Source organism: Corvus kubaryi, unplaced genomic scaffold (assembly GCF_017639235.1).
Source record: "Corvus kubaryi isolate FWS band 111438036 unplaced genomic scaffold, C.kubaryi_AGA036_p1.0 37249, whole genome shotgun sequence".
In the NCBI taxonomy this organism is placed as follows: domain Eukaryota; kingdom Metazoa; phylum Chordata; class Aves; order Passeriformes; family Corvidae; genus Corvus; species Corvus kubaryi.
The window spans coordinates 3076515-3098392 of NW_024581072.1; the positions used below are offsets into that span (position 1 = coordinate 3076515).

General features: G+C 36.7%; 1 protein-coding gene across 5 annotated transcripts in view; it reads right to left on the reverse strand.

Annotated features, from left to right (window-relative positions):
* Nucleotides 1-21878, reverse strand: part of HOOK3 (hook microtubule tethering protein 3) — an 87407-nt gene that overhangs the window by 49199 nt on the left and 16330 nt on the right. For all 5 annotated transcript variants that reach the window (XM_042023457.1, XM_042023454.1, XM_042023456.1 and 2 more), the window contains exons 3-6: nt 13714-13786; nt 4788-4838; nt 1650-1782; nt 127-194 (exon numbers count right to left, since the gene is read on the reverse strand). In XM_042023457.1, coding sequence (XP_041879391.1) covers nt 127-194; nt 1650-1782; nt 4788-4838; nt 13714-13786 — 325 coding nt within the window. The remainder of the gene's footprint in view (nt 1-126; nt 195-1649; nt 1783-4787; nt 4839-13713; nt 13787-21878) is intronic.

Here is a 21878-nt window from a genome sequence, read left to right on the forward strand (position 1 = left end):
AAAAGGCAAAATCTATGTCCCTTATTTTCTTAACTTCCAACTATGTTTTTCCTAAGTGGGAAAAAGCATACTACTGTAAAACACTGAAAGGCCAAAATTTTACAAACTGTGGGCTTCCCAGCATACCTCCTGAATGGCTGTCATGACAACGTGTTGAACTGATTCTTCCATCATCATTATGGTCTGGATGTACTCTGAAAATAAAAGCATTCTGAAATGTCAGTGTTGAAACTCAAGTCACAGAAGGTAAGATCAGAAGCTGCATCCTTCCTACAAGATGACTAGGTGTCATGGATGACACTGAAATGCATAATCACCAGTCAAGTTCCACCCCAACAAATTCAACAAGATTTTATCACAAGTCTGTTCAGACATAAATCCAGGCTTATTTGAACTCTACAACAATAAAAAAAGTACATTATTACCTTTTTTTCCCCTCCCCTGGCATCTCACACTTCTGAAATAACTAATTTTATCCTTTTTTCACTTTGTTCCCAAACTATTCAGGCTCTTCAAGTACACAATCCATGCACAGGTTGTCCTTTCCTGTAAGTGTAACAATAACAGCCTGCCTTCCCACAGTATCCTCATCTCAAAGCATTTTCATGCTCATTCTTGGTGTTTGTTCTTATTTCGGTACTACCTCACAAATTAAGTCCCCTCCACTTTTTAAGTCTTTAGCTATGTGTCCATGTGAGCTACACAACAGTATCACATAAGATGATACAGTAGTCAGAAGAACAAATTCTGACATTTAAACTAAGTCCAGGAGCAAATGACTTGCCCAGCATCATATGGTTTCCAGCCAAACATCATCTCCTTTGTTTTAATGATGTGATTAAGAGAAAGAAGCTGGGAAAAAGTCATCACCTTCAAGTGGTTAATTTGCTCATGCTGAATCTCACTCAAAGTACATAAAATTAGACGGTTCTGGTATTTCAAACACGTGCATTTTTAATGTCCAGACTGAAAGAGTATTTGTGCAGGTCAGAATTACAGTCAGTGCCATGGGGGTAGAGAGGCAGGAGTCTCTTTCAGGGATTGCTGAAGAGGGATTGAATTGCCAGGCAAATGGCCTGAAGTGACTTTTTGGATGCTCTTATGATACCACACTCCATCTTCAGCTGTTGCCCAGAAGGGCATGGATGCATTACTTTTTCCTATTTGCCAACCCCATAGCAACGAACATCTTAGAAACTACAGTATCCCAGACCAAACCAGACATATCTTCAGACCAAGAACCACTCATGCTGATGGCTTTTGGCCATGTAGTAAGATGATGTCTGGAATGCATTTCTAAAATCAAGAGTCATGATGAATAATGCAATAATTACATTTTTCCACTCTTAAGTATCCCGATCTGCCTCATCAATGGTTAAAAGGTGTGCCCAAGAATTTTTTTCTTTGTAGACTGATTTTTAGCTTGGCAAACCAAAATCGAAAATATGTAAGTTGGAAGTAAATTCAGTGCCACTCTGAGTCTCCAAAAATAGTGAAGCTTACAACAAAACAACAGTTACTATCTGTAGGACAAAATAATGACATCATTAAAAGAAACCAAACTGTTTCTGACAGAAACCCAAGAAATATAGTTTTTCTCCTCAGCAGTTGAACAATAACCAAGAAAACATGTTTTCAAAATCTATTACCTTGCTTCTGATCACAATTCACAGCACATCCCAAAATAAGCTGAAGCATTCTCCCAAGCTCCGCAGCATCAGCATGCTCTCCAATCAGGTTAACATCAGGAAGGGTGAAGTCATTTATCTGTTGCCCTAGAATCTGCATGAAGACCAAGTACATACACATGGCTGTATCACTGCACATATACATACCCATTTATTTCATACGAAGATGATTCCGAATCAGCAAGAGCAATTCACTCTTATTTTACCATAGTTTTGAATACACCTTCAAAACAAACTAAATTGCCTAACACCTAACATCCCACTATTAGATCATACCGTTTGATACAAATAATACTTGGGAAAAGACAAACATGACTGTCTCAACTCACAAGCAACTACCAGATAAACACTTAGCAAGATTGTTTTTCTTCAGATAAGAAAGCTAACAAAAGCAGGCCTCCACATGGCTAAATAATTTTTTTAAAGCATTCCATTAAAAGAATCCAACTAAAAACATCTCCTGTAGCATAAGATATTACACACATCTGACATTTCTTACAACTACAAAGTCAGAAAATCAAGTATTTCGTCTATACAATACATATATCTAACACTGACAGGTGACAAATACAAGACAGTAAAAAACTCATATCACATTTTTAGCAAATTTAAGGATATCTGGCAAGTCTTACAGCTAAGAAAGCTGTTCCATGGAGATAATCTGAGGTAGTAGTACAATGATATGTAATTAAACAGCCCACATACAGAAAGAAAGAAAAAATCCCGCAAAACAAAAGCCCATGTGACTCACAATTAGTGTTATCTGATTTATCATTAAAGATCATTAAGGATTAATGATTGTCAGTAGAAGCAACTAGACAATTCTGCTAAATTGCTCTTTACTGAAGAGAGGGTTGAAAATATGAATATGAAATTTGGAATTAAACACATCTCTGACACATTAATTGCAGATAAAAAGAAACTTCTTAAACAGGGTGCAATAAGGAAACAATGACTATAGAGGGAATCAGTCGTGTTTGCTGCATGCTCTTTTTTGTGCAATACCCAAGAAAAACAGAAATCAGATTAAGGCATTTACAAAAAACATAGCATATATGAAGAATACAAAGAAAACAAGCCATTCTTAAGTTTAGTTGGGTTGGGCTTCTTGGAAGTGTTGTGGTTATATTCTGATTATGTACAGTGTGTTTTGTATTGTAGGTAGGATTTTTAAGCAGTTTTCTCAAAGAAGTAACTTAAAGACTTCTAAAAATCTTTGTAAACTTTAAAGGACCCATATTCACTCTTGTTGGAAGAGACTTCCTTTAGGTCATAAGAATTCTGTGAATGAATCAAGCACAGTGGAAAATATTACCATTGTATATAGACTGCAATAATATTTTTTTGACTCTGATATGCATTTATATATTGATCTGTAGTTCCTGAATTTCTTTCAAATACAATGCTAGGTTTAAGTTAACAACGCTACAGGGACTTCATAGTTACTGACAATAAAACTTCTATTGAGGAAAGCTGAAGGGAACAGGCAAATTGGCAGGCACTGTGTAGAAACCAAGGATGTGAAGGTGTGAACAGAGTTTGAAATAAACAAGAGAAAAAATTAAAAGAACCCAAAATACCAAAAGCCCTGAAAGAAATATGAAAATGAAGGATAGATTCTAAAATAACTATCTTGAGATGAAAAAGAGCACTTAACCCATTTTCAAAAACCAAAAATATAATACATTTACAAAAAAAATTAAATTTTCAGTTCCAGAGCAGCAGAGTTCTGTAGCAAGATTAACTGAGGCATAACAAAGCATGAAAGCTATAAATAGTTAACTTAGGCTTGCTGTTCTTCCATACTTGACTTGACAAAGACAGCAAACGTAGCATTTCTACTGGGAGATTGTTCTTCTGAACTCAATACAAATTTCTGAATTTTTGTGGATGAACAACATTAACATTTTTCAAAGGCTTTTAGCTACATCAGGTAAAATCCACATACACATCTATATTCTAGTAGCAGGGAAGGGAATCATGCTGAGGAAAACATAAGCAGAATTCATTAGCAGAATCCAGATCATCTCTACTACCACCCCCAGGATTGCCTTGGCAGAAAAAAACCAAACTAAACCAAAATCCAGTAAGATTTATAAATGTGCACTACCTTTACAGAAATTAATCAGCTTGAAACAGCTCAAAACTTGCTTAATAGTAAAGTTTTCACACCAGAGACTTAAATCATCATAAATACTAACCAGTCAAAAAGAAGCTTTCACCACTTTGTCTTAGCAATATTAATTTTCCATACTAAAAACCTGATCTGTTTCTTTTTAGTATTTCCAGTTATGACCAGCTTGCTTAATCATCAATTTTCAACATTTATTTAAACATGAATACTTAACCATTTACTCATTATGGCCTCCTAAGACAAATTTTTCTTTCTGAAGTATTTCAGTTTATTAACAAGTAACTTAATCTCTGAAGTATTTATGAGAAGACAATATTTTGAGACAAGCAATGTCTAGAATATATATATTATGGATTTTGTGCTGCTGCCTGTACAGATCAATTTGTCTCAAACATGACTGAAAGCAGATTTCACCTGAAGATTCACCACTGAAAGAAAAAATATGGTATTCTGTCTCCTCTGGAGTAATTAAGTCCTGAGTTTGCTCAAAATAAGAGAAAATGATGAGGGCTGAGTCCAATGACAATCCCTGAATTAAAATGTTTAATTGGAAGTCTTAATGCAGGGAGAGGCTAGAAATGCTCTTACTCTCCTCAAGAGGAAAATAAGGAAAAAAGCAGACTTAAGCTGCAGAGGAGGAGGGGAAAAAAATCAGACACAGGTACAGTACAGTACATCAGACACAAAATCCATCATCAGAACATAGTCAGTAAAGCCATCTACTGTTTACATGGCAAAATTTGCATATCACGCTTCCCTGGAACTCCTGAGTTTTCAGTAAAGCAGGTGAGAAGTTTTAAAGAAGGCCAAGACTAGGGAATAGGCCATGAATCATTATACATGCCAAAATGTTTGCAAGAAAACGTCAGAACTTAACCTGCAGAATACAATTTATCTTCAACAGGTTAACTAAAATACGTAACTCAAAAGGCAAGCAGATGTAGATTACTTAAAATGGTTCTTACCTCATGGTTATAATCCAGTATTCCTTTTAAAATTTTTTTCAGGTTGCTTACCTATTTGACAAGAAGGAGGAAATAAAATAAATGCAGGGAATAAATTATAGAGAAATGATCAGAAAGTAGGTAATCACAGAAGAATCACACAAAAGAAGGATACAATTACATCTATTTACCCGCAGTAAATTTAGAATCACAAAAGTTATGCAAGGGGCCCTTATGATCAGACTTCCAGATGTGATCACAAATCTTTATTAATTCCCAGAACCCATTTAAATTTATGAAAAATATAACATTGTCTTGGATCTGCTTTAAATCAGATCCTACAGCACGAATGTTTTATGAGTACTTGTTTATTTTAGGATTATCTTCATATCCAGAAGTTGAAACATTCTTTTCCTCCTTTCTTCTCTCCAAGCATCCTAGTAATCTACTTTCTGCAGGGATAAACTTCTTCTTCCAAACCAAAACCAGCTACTGCTCAATATCATCCTTTATTCCCAACCTATTTAAGTCTAATTTGTTATTTTTCTCAGTAATTATTCCTTTTAGTTCTTTCATTTTTGTTCTTGTCATTCTCTGTCCCGCCTCCCCCCTCCCAGTTTTTACAAATGAATTTCTGTCTTACAGTATCTGGCAAAATTCACATTTCTCAGTGTTGACTTCACTGCTATACAAAGGTAGCTTCTGTTCCCTTGCACAGCCAATGGCACCAGTTAAGTAACTCCTGTACAGAATATATGGCACATTTCTCTAGTACTCAATATTGCTCCCTTCCCAGCAAAAATCCATTTGCATCAAGCTTCTGGGAATGTAGAGTGTGTTTTAAATTATAAAAATGCCCATGGGTATCAAAGGTGAAATTTAGACCGGAAAAAAAGAACCTTTGCTGAAAGTAACTACTACAGTTTACCACCAATTATGGTCCAAGTATTCAAGAAAAGAATTTAGGTAATACTAGCAGCATCCTGTTTCCTGGGACAGAGGATCTGCTGAGGGAGCTGGGGTTGGTTCAGCCTGGAGAAAAGGAGGTTCAGAGGTGACCTTATCACTCTTTACAACTCCCTGAAAGGAGGTTGTAGCCAGGTGGGGGTCAGCCTCTTCTGCCAGGTGACAAGAGATGGGACAAGAGGAAATGGCTTCAAGTTGTGCCAGGAAGAGTTTAGACTGGGTATCAGGAAACATCTCTTCATCAAAAAGGGTCACCAAGCATTGTAACAGGCTACCCAGGACACGACTAAGTCACCACCCTTGTGGTGTGCAAAGAGCTGTGTAGATGTGGTGCACTGGGACATGACTTACTGGTGGACTTGGCAGTTTATGGTTGGATTCTAGGATCTTAAGGATCTTTTCCAACCTAAATGACTCTATAACTGAAGTTTAAACAGGATCTGCAAAGACTAAAACTGATAGAAATAGGATTCACAAAGTTCTCTTGCTGACCACAGTAGCCACTGCAGCAACCTGTGGAACTACAATGAAGGGAGCGCAAAACCTCTCAAGTTCCAATTGCCTTTGAAGCCCACGATAAATTTTACATTCTTGACTGCATTCCAAAAATATCCAGTTAGGAGATTCTGTCCACTGACAAAAGTTATATACCTTTCAAACAATGTGATGGTTGTTAGGAAATGTGATACTGAAATTCAGGGACAAACTCAACACTTCAATACAGTCAACGAACAAAATGAGGTGATGAAAGTAAAATCCAAACTCAAGAAAGGAACAGGCTACACACATTGAAAGATTTTGCCAAGAAATCCAAAGTGGTGACGATCTGATTATCTTACTCCTATTAATCCACTTCCTTTTGGATACAAGTGCCAGAAGTTGATTCCTTATTAAGATATAGGAACATTCTGATTGTCTCCATAATGACTGAATTTTAAGTCATACAATAAACAAAAATTCATTTGGACCTGAAAAGTGACAAATCAAATACCCTGACAACCTAGAAACAGAACGGAAGCGGCTACATTACAGTAAGTATATGGGAACATCCACTGTCTCTTCCGTAAGAGCAAATAGGCAGCTTACGCCTTTTACACCAAAGCACATTCTTTTTCTGTACTACTACACACAACACAGCGCAGTTCTGTAAGAGCTACAACTATTTCTTAGCTGTCTGCCCAAGAGCAACCAAGACCACCACTCAAAGGCAAAGCACAATCATAACCAAAGTCTGCAACAGATTTAAGAATTTAAAGAAATTAAGAAATTTTATTTTTATGTCAAATCACCACAAAGAATACTGCACTGATTGGAACATAATTTTCAAACTTGATTAGTTAAAATCTTCCGGTTTATAATTTACCTGAGTCTGCTGCAGAAAGAGCCACAGAAACACAAGGGCCGTGTTGCAGAATTTAAGTCCAGTTTACCGATGAGAACATTGTGAGGAACCTTGAACTTGAACATAATCCCAAAAAAATGAGAAACCAAATGGAAAGCATCCACCTGTGAAATACTTCTTTTCCCCTCTCCTTGTAAGCATTTTTGAATTAAAATCCCTTAAACACAAAGAGCCACCCTCCTCCATGTAACTTTCATAGAGCTTAGAGTTGAGATACTGGAACAAAACCAATATTGATCAAAATTTGTCATGAAAACCAACATATAGGGCAGCATCCTTGAAAGAAGAGGACAGCAAACAAACTGAAAAAGAAGTCTTTGCAGTCCTATTTCATTCCACTGTCAATCAACAGTACCAGCGTAGCTTGTTTTCAAGAACTAACTATACCATCTTTGCATCTGGCACATAATCACAATTATGAGGTTAAAGCAGCTTCTTTATAGACTTCTTTTAAGACTAAGACCGACTTAAACTTAACAATGACCTTCAGTATTACTCAGATGGCTCTCAATTTTTTTTTCTAACTACTTGCAGTGAATATACTTAGATGGTTTTATTGCACCTGGAAGAGAGGATCATCATAGGGAAACTACGAGTAACATTTTGTACTTTGAAATTCAATTGAGTAGTTCCAGTAACATTCATGAGGTCAAAGCATGAACAACAGCCCAAGAAAGTGTTAAAGACAACTAATTAGATCAGAATTCTAAGTCACAGCAGGTGATGGTTGTTCAGAATTACTTTTCACTTTCTTAAGCACATAGGGAAAACCTAACTGTGGTTAACAAAGACCATTCTATTATGTAATGGCAGAACACAACAGACAGAATTTCCAATATAGTCTATGACTATAAAGTACTAAATCATTGTTTGAATGTCAGCCCATGACTACATTGGATGCCTGTTTGCTTGCATCAGCAACCCGAGTTCTTCCCTTTCCATAAAAATATACACTCTACCCTCCCAACACCTTTTAACATCCATTCCCTGCAGCCATACTTCTGCTGGAAAAGACATGAAGCTTACTGGTAAAAAAAGCAACTATGCTTTATTCCACCTCAAAAATGTGTTGCAGTTCACAATAGATGGACCATTAAGTATTTCTAGACAAACATCTATCCATTTTCAATCTCTTTACGATCTGGCCTTTCTGTTTTACTTTCCCAATCTCATATTATGAATGACAGTATATCTGCTTTGAGCTAATGCATCCACATAGGCAACCTGAATATTCTCACTCCTTCTTTGAACACCTGAACTTCACTAATACCCACAGCAGAGTAGTGTGGGTGTTCTCTATGCTAAATTATCATTACCCCCTCAATTAACAGCCATCTTGGCTTAGTATAGCACTACATACTAAGCACACAGTGTTTAGAATGATACTGATGCTTATGACACAGCATTACCTTGATAACTGACTGGAATGAAAGCAGAGGTGATGTGATCTGCCAACACCGTATGACTTAATGGTTGCTTAGTTTCTCTCCGGTTTTTTCTTTTATTCTCACTTGTCATATGAAAACTCTAATTAATTACAATTTACTTACTGTTTCCAACCTCAGGTTTGTAAGGGCAGTCTGTCTAGATTTCTCTCTTTACAAATATAGTTGTGCAACAAAGGGAAAGGCTGATGAAGTGGACAATAGAAAATGCCCTTAAGCTTGTGATTGTTGATAAAAAGGGAGCATGGGTTATCTAACTTCTTGGTTTTTTCTCCAACATTAGGACAGTCAGTCCACAATTTTGCATTACACTTATATCACGTGTATGACTGAAACCTTTTTTGTGCTGAAGGCTCTGAATAAATTGGCTTTTCTTTTTGTATTTCAGATCTTGAATAACCTCTGGAAGTGTTGCTAGGGCACACTTTCAAGTGGTGTGTGAATTCTTAACCAATGGGCTTTGGATATCTCATTAAGGTACATTTTTACCCATTTGCAGTTAACAGGTGGGGTGGGGGGTGGGTGGCATGAGGCTGTGGGTGGGTGTGTGCATTGTTTGCATCACTCTCGCAGGCATTTGGTTTCTGATTTAAACTGCGTTTTGCAGGAGCGTGTCTCATCACTGATTATAGATGGAACCTAGAAAAAGACTAGGTTATCCCTCTTCAGACGGTCTTCTACGAAAAAAAAAAAATCCCCAAAAGAATGTATACAGACACTTCCCTGAGTTAAATGACAAGGAAAGAAAAATTTAATGTAGCTCCGAAGACAGAGAGCATTCCCACATTCAACTTATACTGTTGACTTAGGAGTTAAGGTTATATCAAAAGAGAATTAAATATATAGTTGCTCATTAACTTTTTGACAGAAATGAATGTCAGCTTCCAATACACCTATAATCTCTGCTTCTCACTTGTAGAAGAAACATTCACATGACAGGTTTCCAGCCTTATCAGGTAAACACCTTCTAAAAGGCTGCTGGAAATGCTCCCTTCTCCTCCAAAAGAACCAGAAAAATAGAAATAGAAATAGAAATAGAAATAGAAATATGATACTGTACACTGAAAACTAGCTCCCATTATTCCACCAGTCATGTCAGCTTGTACTGAAAAAGAATTCAGAGCTAATGTAACAGTACCACTGTAAGGAGTCAAAATTAATTCTCAGAAATCAGATTTTTTTACTTAGATTACAGCATTAATTGGTTATTCCATTTTGCCATACTGTACCAAACACACGGCATTCAAACTGTAGTAGGTGTCAAAAGTTTAGTGGTTCCTGTTATTCAGTAATGGAACTAACAGAGCCTGCTACTATAAACATCACTAAAATTGTACTTTAAATTGATACTGTAGTCTGAATGCCGAAACAAAAAGCTCAGAAGAAAAAGTCAGAAATCAAGCTGAACAATTAATTTCCTTCCTTTCCTAAGCTTCCCACACTGAATGGAAGGGGGTGGGGGCAAAGGGTGACAATTTTATGCCATCCCTCAGATAGCCAACAGTTTATTCTGTAACTGCCAAAACTGACAATGTATGTATCAAATCAGTAACTTTTTTCTTGATTAGGGAATTTCATTCTTGCAAAATTTTGGCAATCATATTATTTTCTAACCTGTTTTTCATTTTGAATAAAGGTATTATGTTCAAGATGTCATCTTCCTCAGCCATGAAATACTAGGTTGTACACAATTTGAACTTGGACTATATATAAGTACTCATTGTACACAAGGAAAGAGTTAATGTCTTTGCTTTTTCTTTTTTGTAAACCATCATAGAATTGCAGGTAAGGCAGCAGTGAAAAGTTTTTTTGTTGCCTAAGGGAAAACACAAACTACTGTATTCACTGATGTATGCTACGACCATGAAATTTTAACCCTGAAGAAATAACACTTCTCTACTAAACACAGTAGACAAAGATCTGTGACCAGGAATGCTTGCTGAATGGTTCCTACATTGCAAGTCCCCTTTTTCTCTCCCATGCATTGCTCAGTTTCTCAAGTCTGGCAACTTGCCCTGAAACCAAGACCGTAAAACATCCCTGTGATTTTTTTTTAAATGGTACAGCAACAGCAAAAACATTGCAGCTACCAGAAAGCAAAATGCTAAAAAAACCCCCCAAAAACCAAAACCCCAACCCCCCCCCACAAACAAACAAAACCAAAAAAACAACCAAACCAAACAACCAAACAAAACCAAAACAAACAAAAAACACCAAACCAAAACAACCCCCACCCAAAACTAAACAAACAAACAAAAACCACCTCAGCCTTATGTTCTTGTTTTTCTCCATACAGGAAAACACACAATTTAAAATTAACTATCACATCACTTGTTACCTTCTCCCAGGTAAACAGTGACAGGACAAGAAGAAATGGCCTCAAGATGCGCCAGGTAAGTTTTAGATTAAATATCAGGTAAAAAATTTTCATGGAAAGCATTGTAGAGCATTTGAACAGACTGCCTAGCAAAACGGTAGAGACATCATTCAGGAAGTGTTCAAAGAAGTGCAGATATAGCACTTGGAGACATAATGGGTTGTGGTGAACACAGTGGTGGTGCTAGGTTGACGGCTAGACTTGATCTTAAAGGTCATTCCCAACTTTAACAATTCTATGATTCTACAATTTTCTGAGTACTTCTATGAACAGTGGTTAGATGGGCTGTACAAGGCCTACACTAAACTCTACCAGCCCTCCTAAACACCATTTCACAAAGCAAAACTTCCAACACATTACATTTTAGATTGTTTTTATGTATTTCCCCTACTAGACTGGCTCCTTTATGTGGTTCAAGATACCAAGAGCTTGTACAAGTGGTGACTGTTATCCCAGATGGCATCAGAGGCAAAGAGCAACCATGTTTAGCAACAAGAAAATAATGCAGCTCATTATCACATTTGAGATAATCCAATTATCACTTCTCATGGCACTTCTCAAAGGATGATGGGAAAGCTGTATTCTAGAGTCATGCAAGTATGATGCCCACATCTTTAATCTACTAATGAATATATTTCTAAAAGGAGGTTGTAGTCAGGTGAGGGTCAGTCTCTTCTCCCACTTAGCAAGGGACAGGACAAGAGGAAATGGCCTCAAGTTGCACATGGGGAAATTTAGATTGGATATTATGAAAAATTTCTTCACCACCAGGGCTGTCAAGCATTAGAACAGACTGCCCAGGGAAGCAATTGAGTTACTATCCCTGGAGGTGTTTAGAAGAGGTGTAGATGTGGAGCTTAGGGACATGGTTTAGTGTGGACTTGGTAGACTTAACTTGATCTTAAGTCTTTTCCAAGCTGAACAATTCCATGTATACAAATGCACAGACTGGAGTGTTCCTACAAGCCAGACTACAAATGAAGGACTGGCTGATAGACACTTGGAAAACTAGACTACTGATAATGTTTACTCACATATAAAGAACAGTTGGCAAAGTATAGGATTACTTTTCTGTTTAAAAAACTTGAGTTCAAGTATCACAATTGTGGCTTTTAGTATTCTTCATGAAAAGGGACGTGGTCTATAAAAATGTATACAAAAAGCTGATTATACATATTTCTTAAACAGAACAAAAAAAGTTTAATTCTTGTTTACATGGATACATGAAAAAGGAGATGGAATGACATCAGCAATAAACTGAAATTTGACCTGATGCTTTTCCAACCTCAGTCACATAAGCAAGTTACTAGATTACTCAGCTTTTTTTTTTTCACACCTACTAAGCTTTTACATCTGCCAAATTGGTGGGAGACATAAAAATAAAATATTTATTCCTCTAACTCCATATGACAGTTATAGAAGCTGCTGCTCCACTTTCAATCAGCTCAAATGCTATTATAACAAACAGTTCTCAATTTGTTATTCTCCACATTTAACAGCCAAGACTTCAATATTCCTTAGAAGAAAACCCAAAAAATATTTTAGAGAAAAGTAAGACCTTGTATCCAGCCATTCACTTGTAATTCCATACAATTCTTTGAGAAGTTCATTTATATTAAGTGCTTTACATGCAGCAGAAGCCAAGAGAGTTCTAAAGCTTTCTTAGGGATCGTGTTTTTTATTCACCAGTCAGTCAATATATCCTCATCAATGTACCCTCACTTTTGCCGGCAGCCCCAGTAGACAAAACACTCTAAAGCATTCCAGACTCCACACAGCTGGCCAGACAGCAGAATCCATGCTGATAGGTTTCCTGGCCAAGTCAAAACATAAACAGCAGCAGTGTACCCCATCTTTGTCTCAGGCAGCATTCTGCCTGTGTGTCCCTGCAATTCAAAGAGTGATGTAGACAAGCCAGTAAGTACTAGAGCATTTCACAGCTGTAGGCCTTCCCCAGATGCTCAGAATGGGCTTTGGTGGCTGGAAAAAAATGGTTTTACGGGAAACAAGAACTAACAGTAAAATCATAACTATTTTTTCCCCCGAATTAGTCAGGCTGAAAATGGAAATTTAGAAAAGCACATAGATCATTCTCTGAACAAACTAGTCAAAAACCACACTAGCATCTACATGTGAGACTGTGCTCTTCAGATTCTAAAGCAAGATGTTCCTCATTCATAGTTCTTGTAAATTCTATTTCCTTCAGGTTTGCAGAGAAGTACTAGAATGCCAAGCGATACAAATTACCCAGCAAATAGACTGTGGTTAAAAACCATGCTGAGTAGAAACACAGAAAAAACACTACTTCCTCCCTTAAAACTCAGTAGTTCTGCAGAGCTGACAAAGTAAAGGAAGCAACGCTTCGCCATTTTTCTTCAAAGATACTGCTTATTATGTTCTTATTTTTATGCAGCTGCTTCTCAAAAAAGCTGCTTTTTTAAAAGCTGCTGTCACACTGTGCATTAAAAAAAAAAATCTCATTCAGCACTTGAAAAATGAGAGGTAATTGATGTATAACATTTACTTTAATATTTTCCTTTTAAGTCATTGAAAACTATTTACAAATTCAAAATGTCTTTGCTAAAACTGTGCAGGACAATACAACATAAAAACAAGTAAGTGTAATTTAAATGGTCTAAAATTCAAAATGCTGTCTATAAAGCAAGATCCTAATCCAAAAATGTGCGAATATTTAGACACAATATTGTATTAAGAACTGAAATACAGATTCACAGACAAGCAAAGTAAGTCAAATACCTTCAGCCTCCAATTATCTCCTACTTCTGTTTTGATTCTGTTCAGCCAATTTTCATCAAAGTAAGCTGGATCTCTGAAAGATAAAAAGTGTATTCATTAAAAACAGGTTACAGAAATTGTGAGTACACATTAGTCATTAAAGCTCCTGTCTCAGGTTTGAGTTAATTTAAATGACTACCTCTTGTATCTGACACATTGCCTGAATACAGTAGTTCAGAATCCTGTCACTACTCACTTTTCTAAGATCTTGCACCCCGTTGACAGCACAGCTTCATTGTGTGCCATGAGCAGCTTATGCTTTTGAGGAAGCTTTTTTGTATTTTGAATGCATTTTGCCAGTTCTCCCTCCATAAGTCCTATCTCTTAATTTCTCTTCTGGTGCTGCAGCAATATTTAGTTGCATTTCTTAAAAGTGTTAAGAATTATTCCTTTTTCGCATATGATGGATCCCTACCATTGTACACTGCTTACAACTACACAACTTCTAAAATAAAAGCCCAAAACCAAACAATACATATGCTGTCTTGATACAGTGAGAATAGCTAAAGAGTATCACTGAAGTTTTTATGACTGAGAACACACTTCACTATTCCACATACCAAACACTATCAGTTTTTGCAAATCTCTTTTCATAGTAACCCTACACAAATCTTTTTGTGAACACCCTTCCTCAGAAGTTTTTCTGTCCCCTGCACTTTTGACAAGGCAATCAAGAAAAAGAACAGAGAACTCCTACTGCTTGCAGAGTATACTTCTATTTCTATGAACAACTTCTCCCTCTTCATTTTCCTCCAAGCATCTTCCACAAGCTGCTTCTTCAAGACACCTCCTGAGACTCTCCTGCTGCCAAGCTCAACTAAAAGGCTAACATTTTCTACTAAAAGGCTAACATTTTCTACTCTCAGTTCAGTCAAATTTTCCCTTTATCACACAGAATTTTGAAAATTATATAATCAGAACTAAGGAGGAGGAATGTACTACTTATAACTGGTTTTAAAGGAGTAGGCAAACATAAGGAAAGGCTCATATTTCATCTAACATATAAAGTTAATACAGTCATAGTGAAAAAAAAAAAACAAACCTTTCTGTTGTTAGCAAAAGGCTCTTAAGAATCTGTGTTACTGTTTCAGGTGAAGTACACTATTTTCTGGACTTACACTGCTGCATTTGCCATTGATTACTATTACATTTTCTGCTGTACCCTCTACACAGAAGGGTTCTGGACTGAGCTCTTTTTTCAAGGGCAAGATGCTGTGAGATCTTTCAGCAAAACTTCAAGAAAACTCTGCATATGCCTGGAGATTTAAATAACATCCATATCATATATACTGCAAACCAGCAATTACATCAGTACTTTTATTAGAGCACAAACTTTGTAGCCACACTTTGCATCTGATGCACAGTACATGCTGTATTTCATCTTCCACAGTGTCCTCACAATGCATCAAGGTCTGCAAGCTGTACTACAACTACAATACGCAGCAATGGAGGAAGATCACAAACAGCAATGTTTCTCTATTGACACACTTCCATTGCTATTTTTACACACTTTGTTACAGACTCTGGTGAAGATTACAGCATATTTCCTTTCCTTTGACATGGCATCTGCAAACATATCTGGAAGAACAGCTTTAATTACTAGTTAAGTTGATGACTCCAAATTACTTCCATTCATAAACAGTACAGTTCTAGCAGAGATGTCAGAATCTTAAATTATGAAACAGAAAAAGCAATGTCTTATCCAAAGTATCATCTGGTTTTGAAATATATATTTTCAAAGAGCTTTCAAATGTCCTCTCTGCCACAAGAAGACAAGTAAACCTAAGAACGACATTGATTCAAGTATATATAAGATCTCTGAGATATAAAGAAAGTTCCCATTCAGCTTTCACATGAAACAAATAGCTCTCCTTGCAAAAAGCCTTACTTAAAACGTCTTCGTTTGGCTAACTTCCACTCAATTACAACAAAATCATCTCAACAGTAATAAAAAGAATGACAGCTCAAATACCATTTTAGGTGTGGTGTTCAAAAAGCACCCTGGTGACTCTCAAGAGGGTCTTCCGGGAATTGCCAACACACAAGTAAGCTTGCTTAACAGACTCACAATTACAAAGGATTTATGCAGCTGAGAGAGAAAGTAGGTATGACCTGTGCTTCCCCATCAAAAAAACCCAATAGCACTTCCTTAGGGATTGTATCTTATAATTTTAAGGGTTGCACTTGGCCACGAACATTTTCAGCTGCTTCAAGACTGCAGTGCCATGAATATACCAATCCTTGACATACCATTTTCAAGGTAAAGGTTCTAAGAAGCAACATGGTTAAGTATAAACAACATCCCACAAGCAAAATTATATTTGAACTGACTGGGTAGCTAATATTGCATATCCAGTTTTCAACAATAACAGCACCAATAAGTGCATCAGCTGAGGAACAGTAACAAGATTTCAGAGTTAGGTCCAACTCACTTCACTCTGGAAGCCTTAGTTTCAGCAGAAACTAAGCAGCTTTTCTCAGCTACTACTGTAATAAATGGTACCCATGGACCAGCAACTGTCTTTCACAGTCTTGATGGAAGTCATAGGCTACCTAAACCCTTATATACATGATCAGACATGCTTACGGAAGGTCCTGGAGAAATAAATCTAAACTCAAGGTGGTAGTCTTCTTCCATAGATCCCATTTGGTTTTTTATTTGTATGTATACAAAACTCATGGAAGCATCCAAGGGCCCAGCAGCTGATAAGCACCCCACTTGAAATCAATATTATGTAACAGTAGTCAAAATAGCACCAACAACTCTTTTTAGAGAACCTTCATGCAGGTTACACAATAATTAATAGCACACTGCAAAAACACTTTGCTGGGAATACAACAAGCAGATGAGCAACAGGTTGGGTATCAACACCAATCAAATCTAGAATGATCATCCTTTCCTTAACATAAATAACCTACCATTATAATGTTCTTTCTCTTCAAAAGTTTAATTAAAGTTCATTACCAATACCAACAGCAATGCTCTCTCTATATAACAAATTACTGGAAATAAAAAACTTTTCCACAAGAACTTCTAAACATACTTTTAAAAAGGGGCTTCCAGATTGTGGGAACCCAGAGTGCAGAGAGTATTTCTCTGCCTGTTTTGAAGGGTTCTACCCCCCTGGACAACACTGGTTTTGACCTTCGTCCATGGAGAAAATTGCCTACCCTCTGGGAAGAATTAGAATCTACACTGGTGTGAACTAGGTGATAGAATACTATGTAAGATTGTCACAGGGTGAAAAATTTAGAGGTTTTGGGTTTATTAATATAGTAAGTAGATAAAAGCAAAAAACATCAAAATGGAGAATCCTTGTAGTTTCCAGGTTTCTTCCTCCTTCTTCACCTACTCCATTTTCTGCAGTATTGGTAGTATAGAATGATTGGTCACAAAATGCCGCAGTACAGGGTTACGCGGAAGGATAGTTCATTAGGCATTGGTAGAAAAGTAAAAATATTGTACGGTTTTAGTGGCCTTTAAAAAGCCTTGAGCTTTCCTGCATTTTGCCTTTTGTATTTTGCTCTGCTTCATGCTATGCTGTTGGCATGTGAATTACTGATAAGATATAATAAACAACCTGAAGACCAAGAAAATACAGAAGTCCCATTCGTCTCTGACTCCTTGCAAAGACACTAAAAAGTCTCCCCCATCAGGGGAGACACAATTAAGATGCAGCCTGCGTCACCAGATGTTGGGTCATTCACAGCCCTTGCAGCAAACAAGTCTCCCAACGCTGTATTTTTGGGAACCAGGATTCAATCGAATTCAGAGTTCTTTAACTGCCTTAGGCTATTTCATTCGGAAGCAACAGCATTTTTCTTACAGTGTTTAAAAAAGCATCACCTAAGCAAATATGAAAATGTGTGTCTGAGAATAGAGCAGCTAAACTATCAGAAAATGGACTGGCGCATCATCATTGCCATGACATGGCTTGTGCATGAACTAAGTATTCTGAATTCAGTAAGTTCCTGAGCCTAGAGCCAAACTTACACAATCTCCAGCACTGGATAACTTTCAGGTTTAGAAAGGTACTTGTGTATCAGTTGATTGCTGCCTACTATCTGAGTAGTACTGCAGATAACTGGGACTGTTCTTCAGAGCACAAGATACTTATGCTTGTTGTTAATGTTCTATCACTTCATGTGATGTTTTCAGCAGTGCTCATTTATACCATCTCCATCTTATTTTGTATGCAAATTTTCCTTTATTTAAGCAATCATCTCTCCGCATCACAGATGCCAAGAGACAGAAATACTCTTCTGAAGAAAATCAACCCACAGAGCATGTAGTATAACTCATGATTATTACTCATTTTAACAGTGGTACAGTAAGCTGCTTCAAGAAACATGTTTACAAAAATTTCCCTCCCCCAGCGATATACAAAGGCATGGCTTTTGTGTTCTGCATGTGTCAAAACATACACAGCGTGTTGCAACGTATAATGTAACAAATGAATAATTCATTGAGAGGGGCACAATGCACAGATGACAAAAGAAAATACAGACCACTTCTTACACTTACCAAGGCCAGTATGACAGAGCAAGAAATAATCAAAACAAGAGGGACACCTGGTATTAAACAGTCTCCAGAGTGGGATGAAAGGCAAATTTTAAAACATAGTATAAAATGGGAAATCATGTTATTCTAGGGATATCAGTGGACAGTGAAAACATCAGTGCACAAGCTACAAAAAAAAAAAGGATGTGATTCAGAAGCAAGCTATGGCACTTCTACCAGCAAAAGCTACACAATTTTAGGTAAACAGCCTACTCATAAACGATTTAAACATTTTCTTTTGCTTCCACTGTTTACTCCTGGAGTACAACATTCTTTAAAATAATCATCAACACTGATTGTGTACAGGCATTTTATCTTACTGTATTTCATATCAATCCTAGTCAGAGGGATCAATAACTATCACATCTGAATACAAACAATGAATCTTACAAAATAACACACAAAAGATAAGCTCAAGCATAGGCTGAATTTCTTCCTGCAAGATAATACAGTTAGCACTAGAAAATTACATTCAGTGATACTTTAACTTGAATCTTGAAGACAAAGTTTTAATGCTATAAAGAAAGAAAACGTCCTTCACAAATCTATCAACATCTGCTTTTTAACAGCTGAAACTGTAAGCAAAACGTTCATGCTTGGTTACATAGGACACATTTCTGCAATTTGCTATCACATACTACATCAATAGTGAAAAGCTTCTGAAGGTGTCAATTTCCTCTGTAACCTTTTCTTCTGACAGCTTCTTCCAGCAGTTTTGTTAAAGAAAATTCTGCTAGATTTGTTGTGATGTCTGGCACTTACCTACAAATGGGCTACTACCCTGAGTGCAAAAAATATTGAGGATGATGTACAAAAAATTAAGAAGCATAGAAGAAACTGTTAGCCCCTTCCACTTAGCACAAGGCATAGCTGTTTTTTATCAGCTGATGAGCAAGCAATGTTCTTCCTTTTCGGTTTCCTCTTTTCTTCCTTTTTCTGACAAAAACTCCTACAGTTCTGTTTTGTGCAAATTTTCTGTATGTCTAAAACGACTAATTCCCTGAACTAGGGATCTGTCAAAAATTGTTCCTTATCTTGATCTACTATCTCACATCCTCATAAGTACCAGTAGGCTTTTCCTATGAAGGTAGATGTAAAAAAAAAAAAAAAAAAAAAAAGAGAAAACAATTAGAAATAATAGAGTTCACTAGTAAACTTTTAAGCTTTTTGGAAGAAATGCTATCCTCACTCCCCTATGGAAATAGATCCAGATCACTGGATCACCCCAACAGCTTTAAATTTTCATCAATGGTCTTCTTCACTTGACTTCTTCGTTGACAATATTTTCTTCTTTCATAATGAATTCTTTTCCCCTTTTTTTTTTTTTAATTCTCACTGGATATATTAATCTGCTCTTTCAGCTATTTTTTAAATATTAATTTATTTATTATAGTAAAATCCTGATGTACACAAAAATTGCATCATCAAAAGTTAGAGAATTCTCCCCTCCCTACCTTTACCTAATTAACCTCTCATTACTATTAGGCTCAAAAAATGCACACTTATGAAGAACCTTAAACAGCAGGCAGCTATACTGAAAAGCACCCAATTTTCAAGGAACACAAATTACAAAAATAGTAGTTTATCCTTCTAAGTGGAATAAGAGTAATGGCATTTAAGTTGTATCTGTAGTTAAAACAATAAATTTGTCCTTTGAAGACTAACTTTTTTGAGAGATTTTCACATCAAAGACACAACTATTTAAGTTTTCACTGCAAATTATATGTCTGCAGTGACCTGGTGCTTTCAGGCTTGTTCTTTGCTATTTAACTTCACTGCATGACTTTTCCAAATAACCTTAAGCATGCAGCTATCTTCCTGTTGTACAGTTCTACATCTGCAAAAACTGTCTTCTACACTTGCTTCATATTGTTGAACATGCCCTGACTCCCAGATAAGTATTCTTCCTGTTGTATCTGTTCAAAGGAGCAAAAGGAGGATTTCACTCCTAGTGTTGAAATTGGTTTCATTTTCAAGAAAGATTATTTAAAATGGCTTTGTCAACAGGCTCCTGATCAGTTTTCCAGTTAGCTATACAAATGCTGATCCCTGTGTTTGACCTATATTTCAATCTCATGTCCAGGGAAAGAAACAATGCTTGGCTATTCTACAATCCTTGGTTTCCGCTTCAAAAATCAATCAGACTAATCTTCTGTTACTCTTCTTATCTTGTACTACTTATCTTCTGTTTATTCTGTTTTATAAAGAAAAAACAAAAAAGAAGCAATAATATTTTCTCTCAAAATTGTTCATGTTATCATTTCTGTCATACAATCCAAGATCAGATTGCTCCTGCTCTTCAGAGTTTATCTAAACAGGAATGCAGTCAAGATTTAGCAATACTGTTGCTAAATTTCAGCATGAGAATATGTCTGTTCATTACATAAGTAGGCAAAATGTCAAATCTGAAGCACAACTACTGATGCCTTTTCCTGGTCTTAAAATCACGACTCAAACACAGAAGGGAAAAAGGGATTTTACCTTGGTATCTATTTTAAGGATCTTTAGGTGCATTGAAAGTGCACATCCAGGTCAAATGCACCACAGTGCACACCACAATGCCCCCACCAAAAGATCAGGTATAACATTATAGGTCTTACTAGTTAGCATATCTATCAAAAATTCCCCAATGAGAGGCTTGAATGAGCCGCCCTCCCCAAGGAACCTTCCCCATGATGGTTCTATCTTAGTTTACAGAATGTGTTCTGGAGAAGACCTTGAGGTCTGGGGCACACTGATCTGTAACTATGAAACTTCTAAAATGTTTAGTCTCCTAGCTGGATAAACAAGTCCAAGAATGTAGGCAAAAAGCACTAAGAATACAGAAGTTGTAAAAAGGTATAACAGGGGTATAAAAGAAAAGGCAAAAAATCATCATGGCATCACTACCATAAAGTAGGATAGTCAAATAATTTTGGCATGTTCACATTATTACATAGGGCATAAAGAAAGAATTATAAATTGTTTAGTTGGTCTTTATATTTAGCTGGAAAAAACTGAAGAATTTCTGTTTCAGTGTCAGCATGGCAGTTGTTACAAAAATATTTTAAAATAATGCTACAGAAATGCAATATTTGTATTGTATATTTATTCTAAAAATATTAGTTCATCAACTTAAAACAGTATCTTAGAACCATGTGCTAAAAAGTCCTGCTTTATTTGACTACATTGAGATTTCCCTTTTCCCCTTTTTTATTCTTCCTGTGAACTGGCAGCCCCTTCTCGCTCTAGGAGGACAGCTCCTGCTCCTGAGAATCTGCAACTACAGAACAGACTCAGTGCCCTCAAACAGTTACAGTCCTAGGAGCTCTGTCAAACAAATCATCTGTGTTCAGTAAACCTGAGCCATGCAGCAGCACAAGAGGGAAGCGCTAAGCACTAGCACAGGATGGAGGACCCTCATCTTCTGACTAACATCATCCAAGAAGGCCTGTTGCTTGCTCAGGGTTTGAATTCCTGGCATTGTTGAAAGACTGCTGAAGCTTGTCCAACCCTCACACTATTACTCCTCCTGCTCTTCCACCTGGGCACGAGTGGTACAGCTAGGGAAACCTGCAAAGTGCCG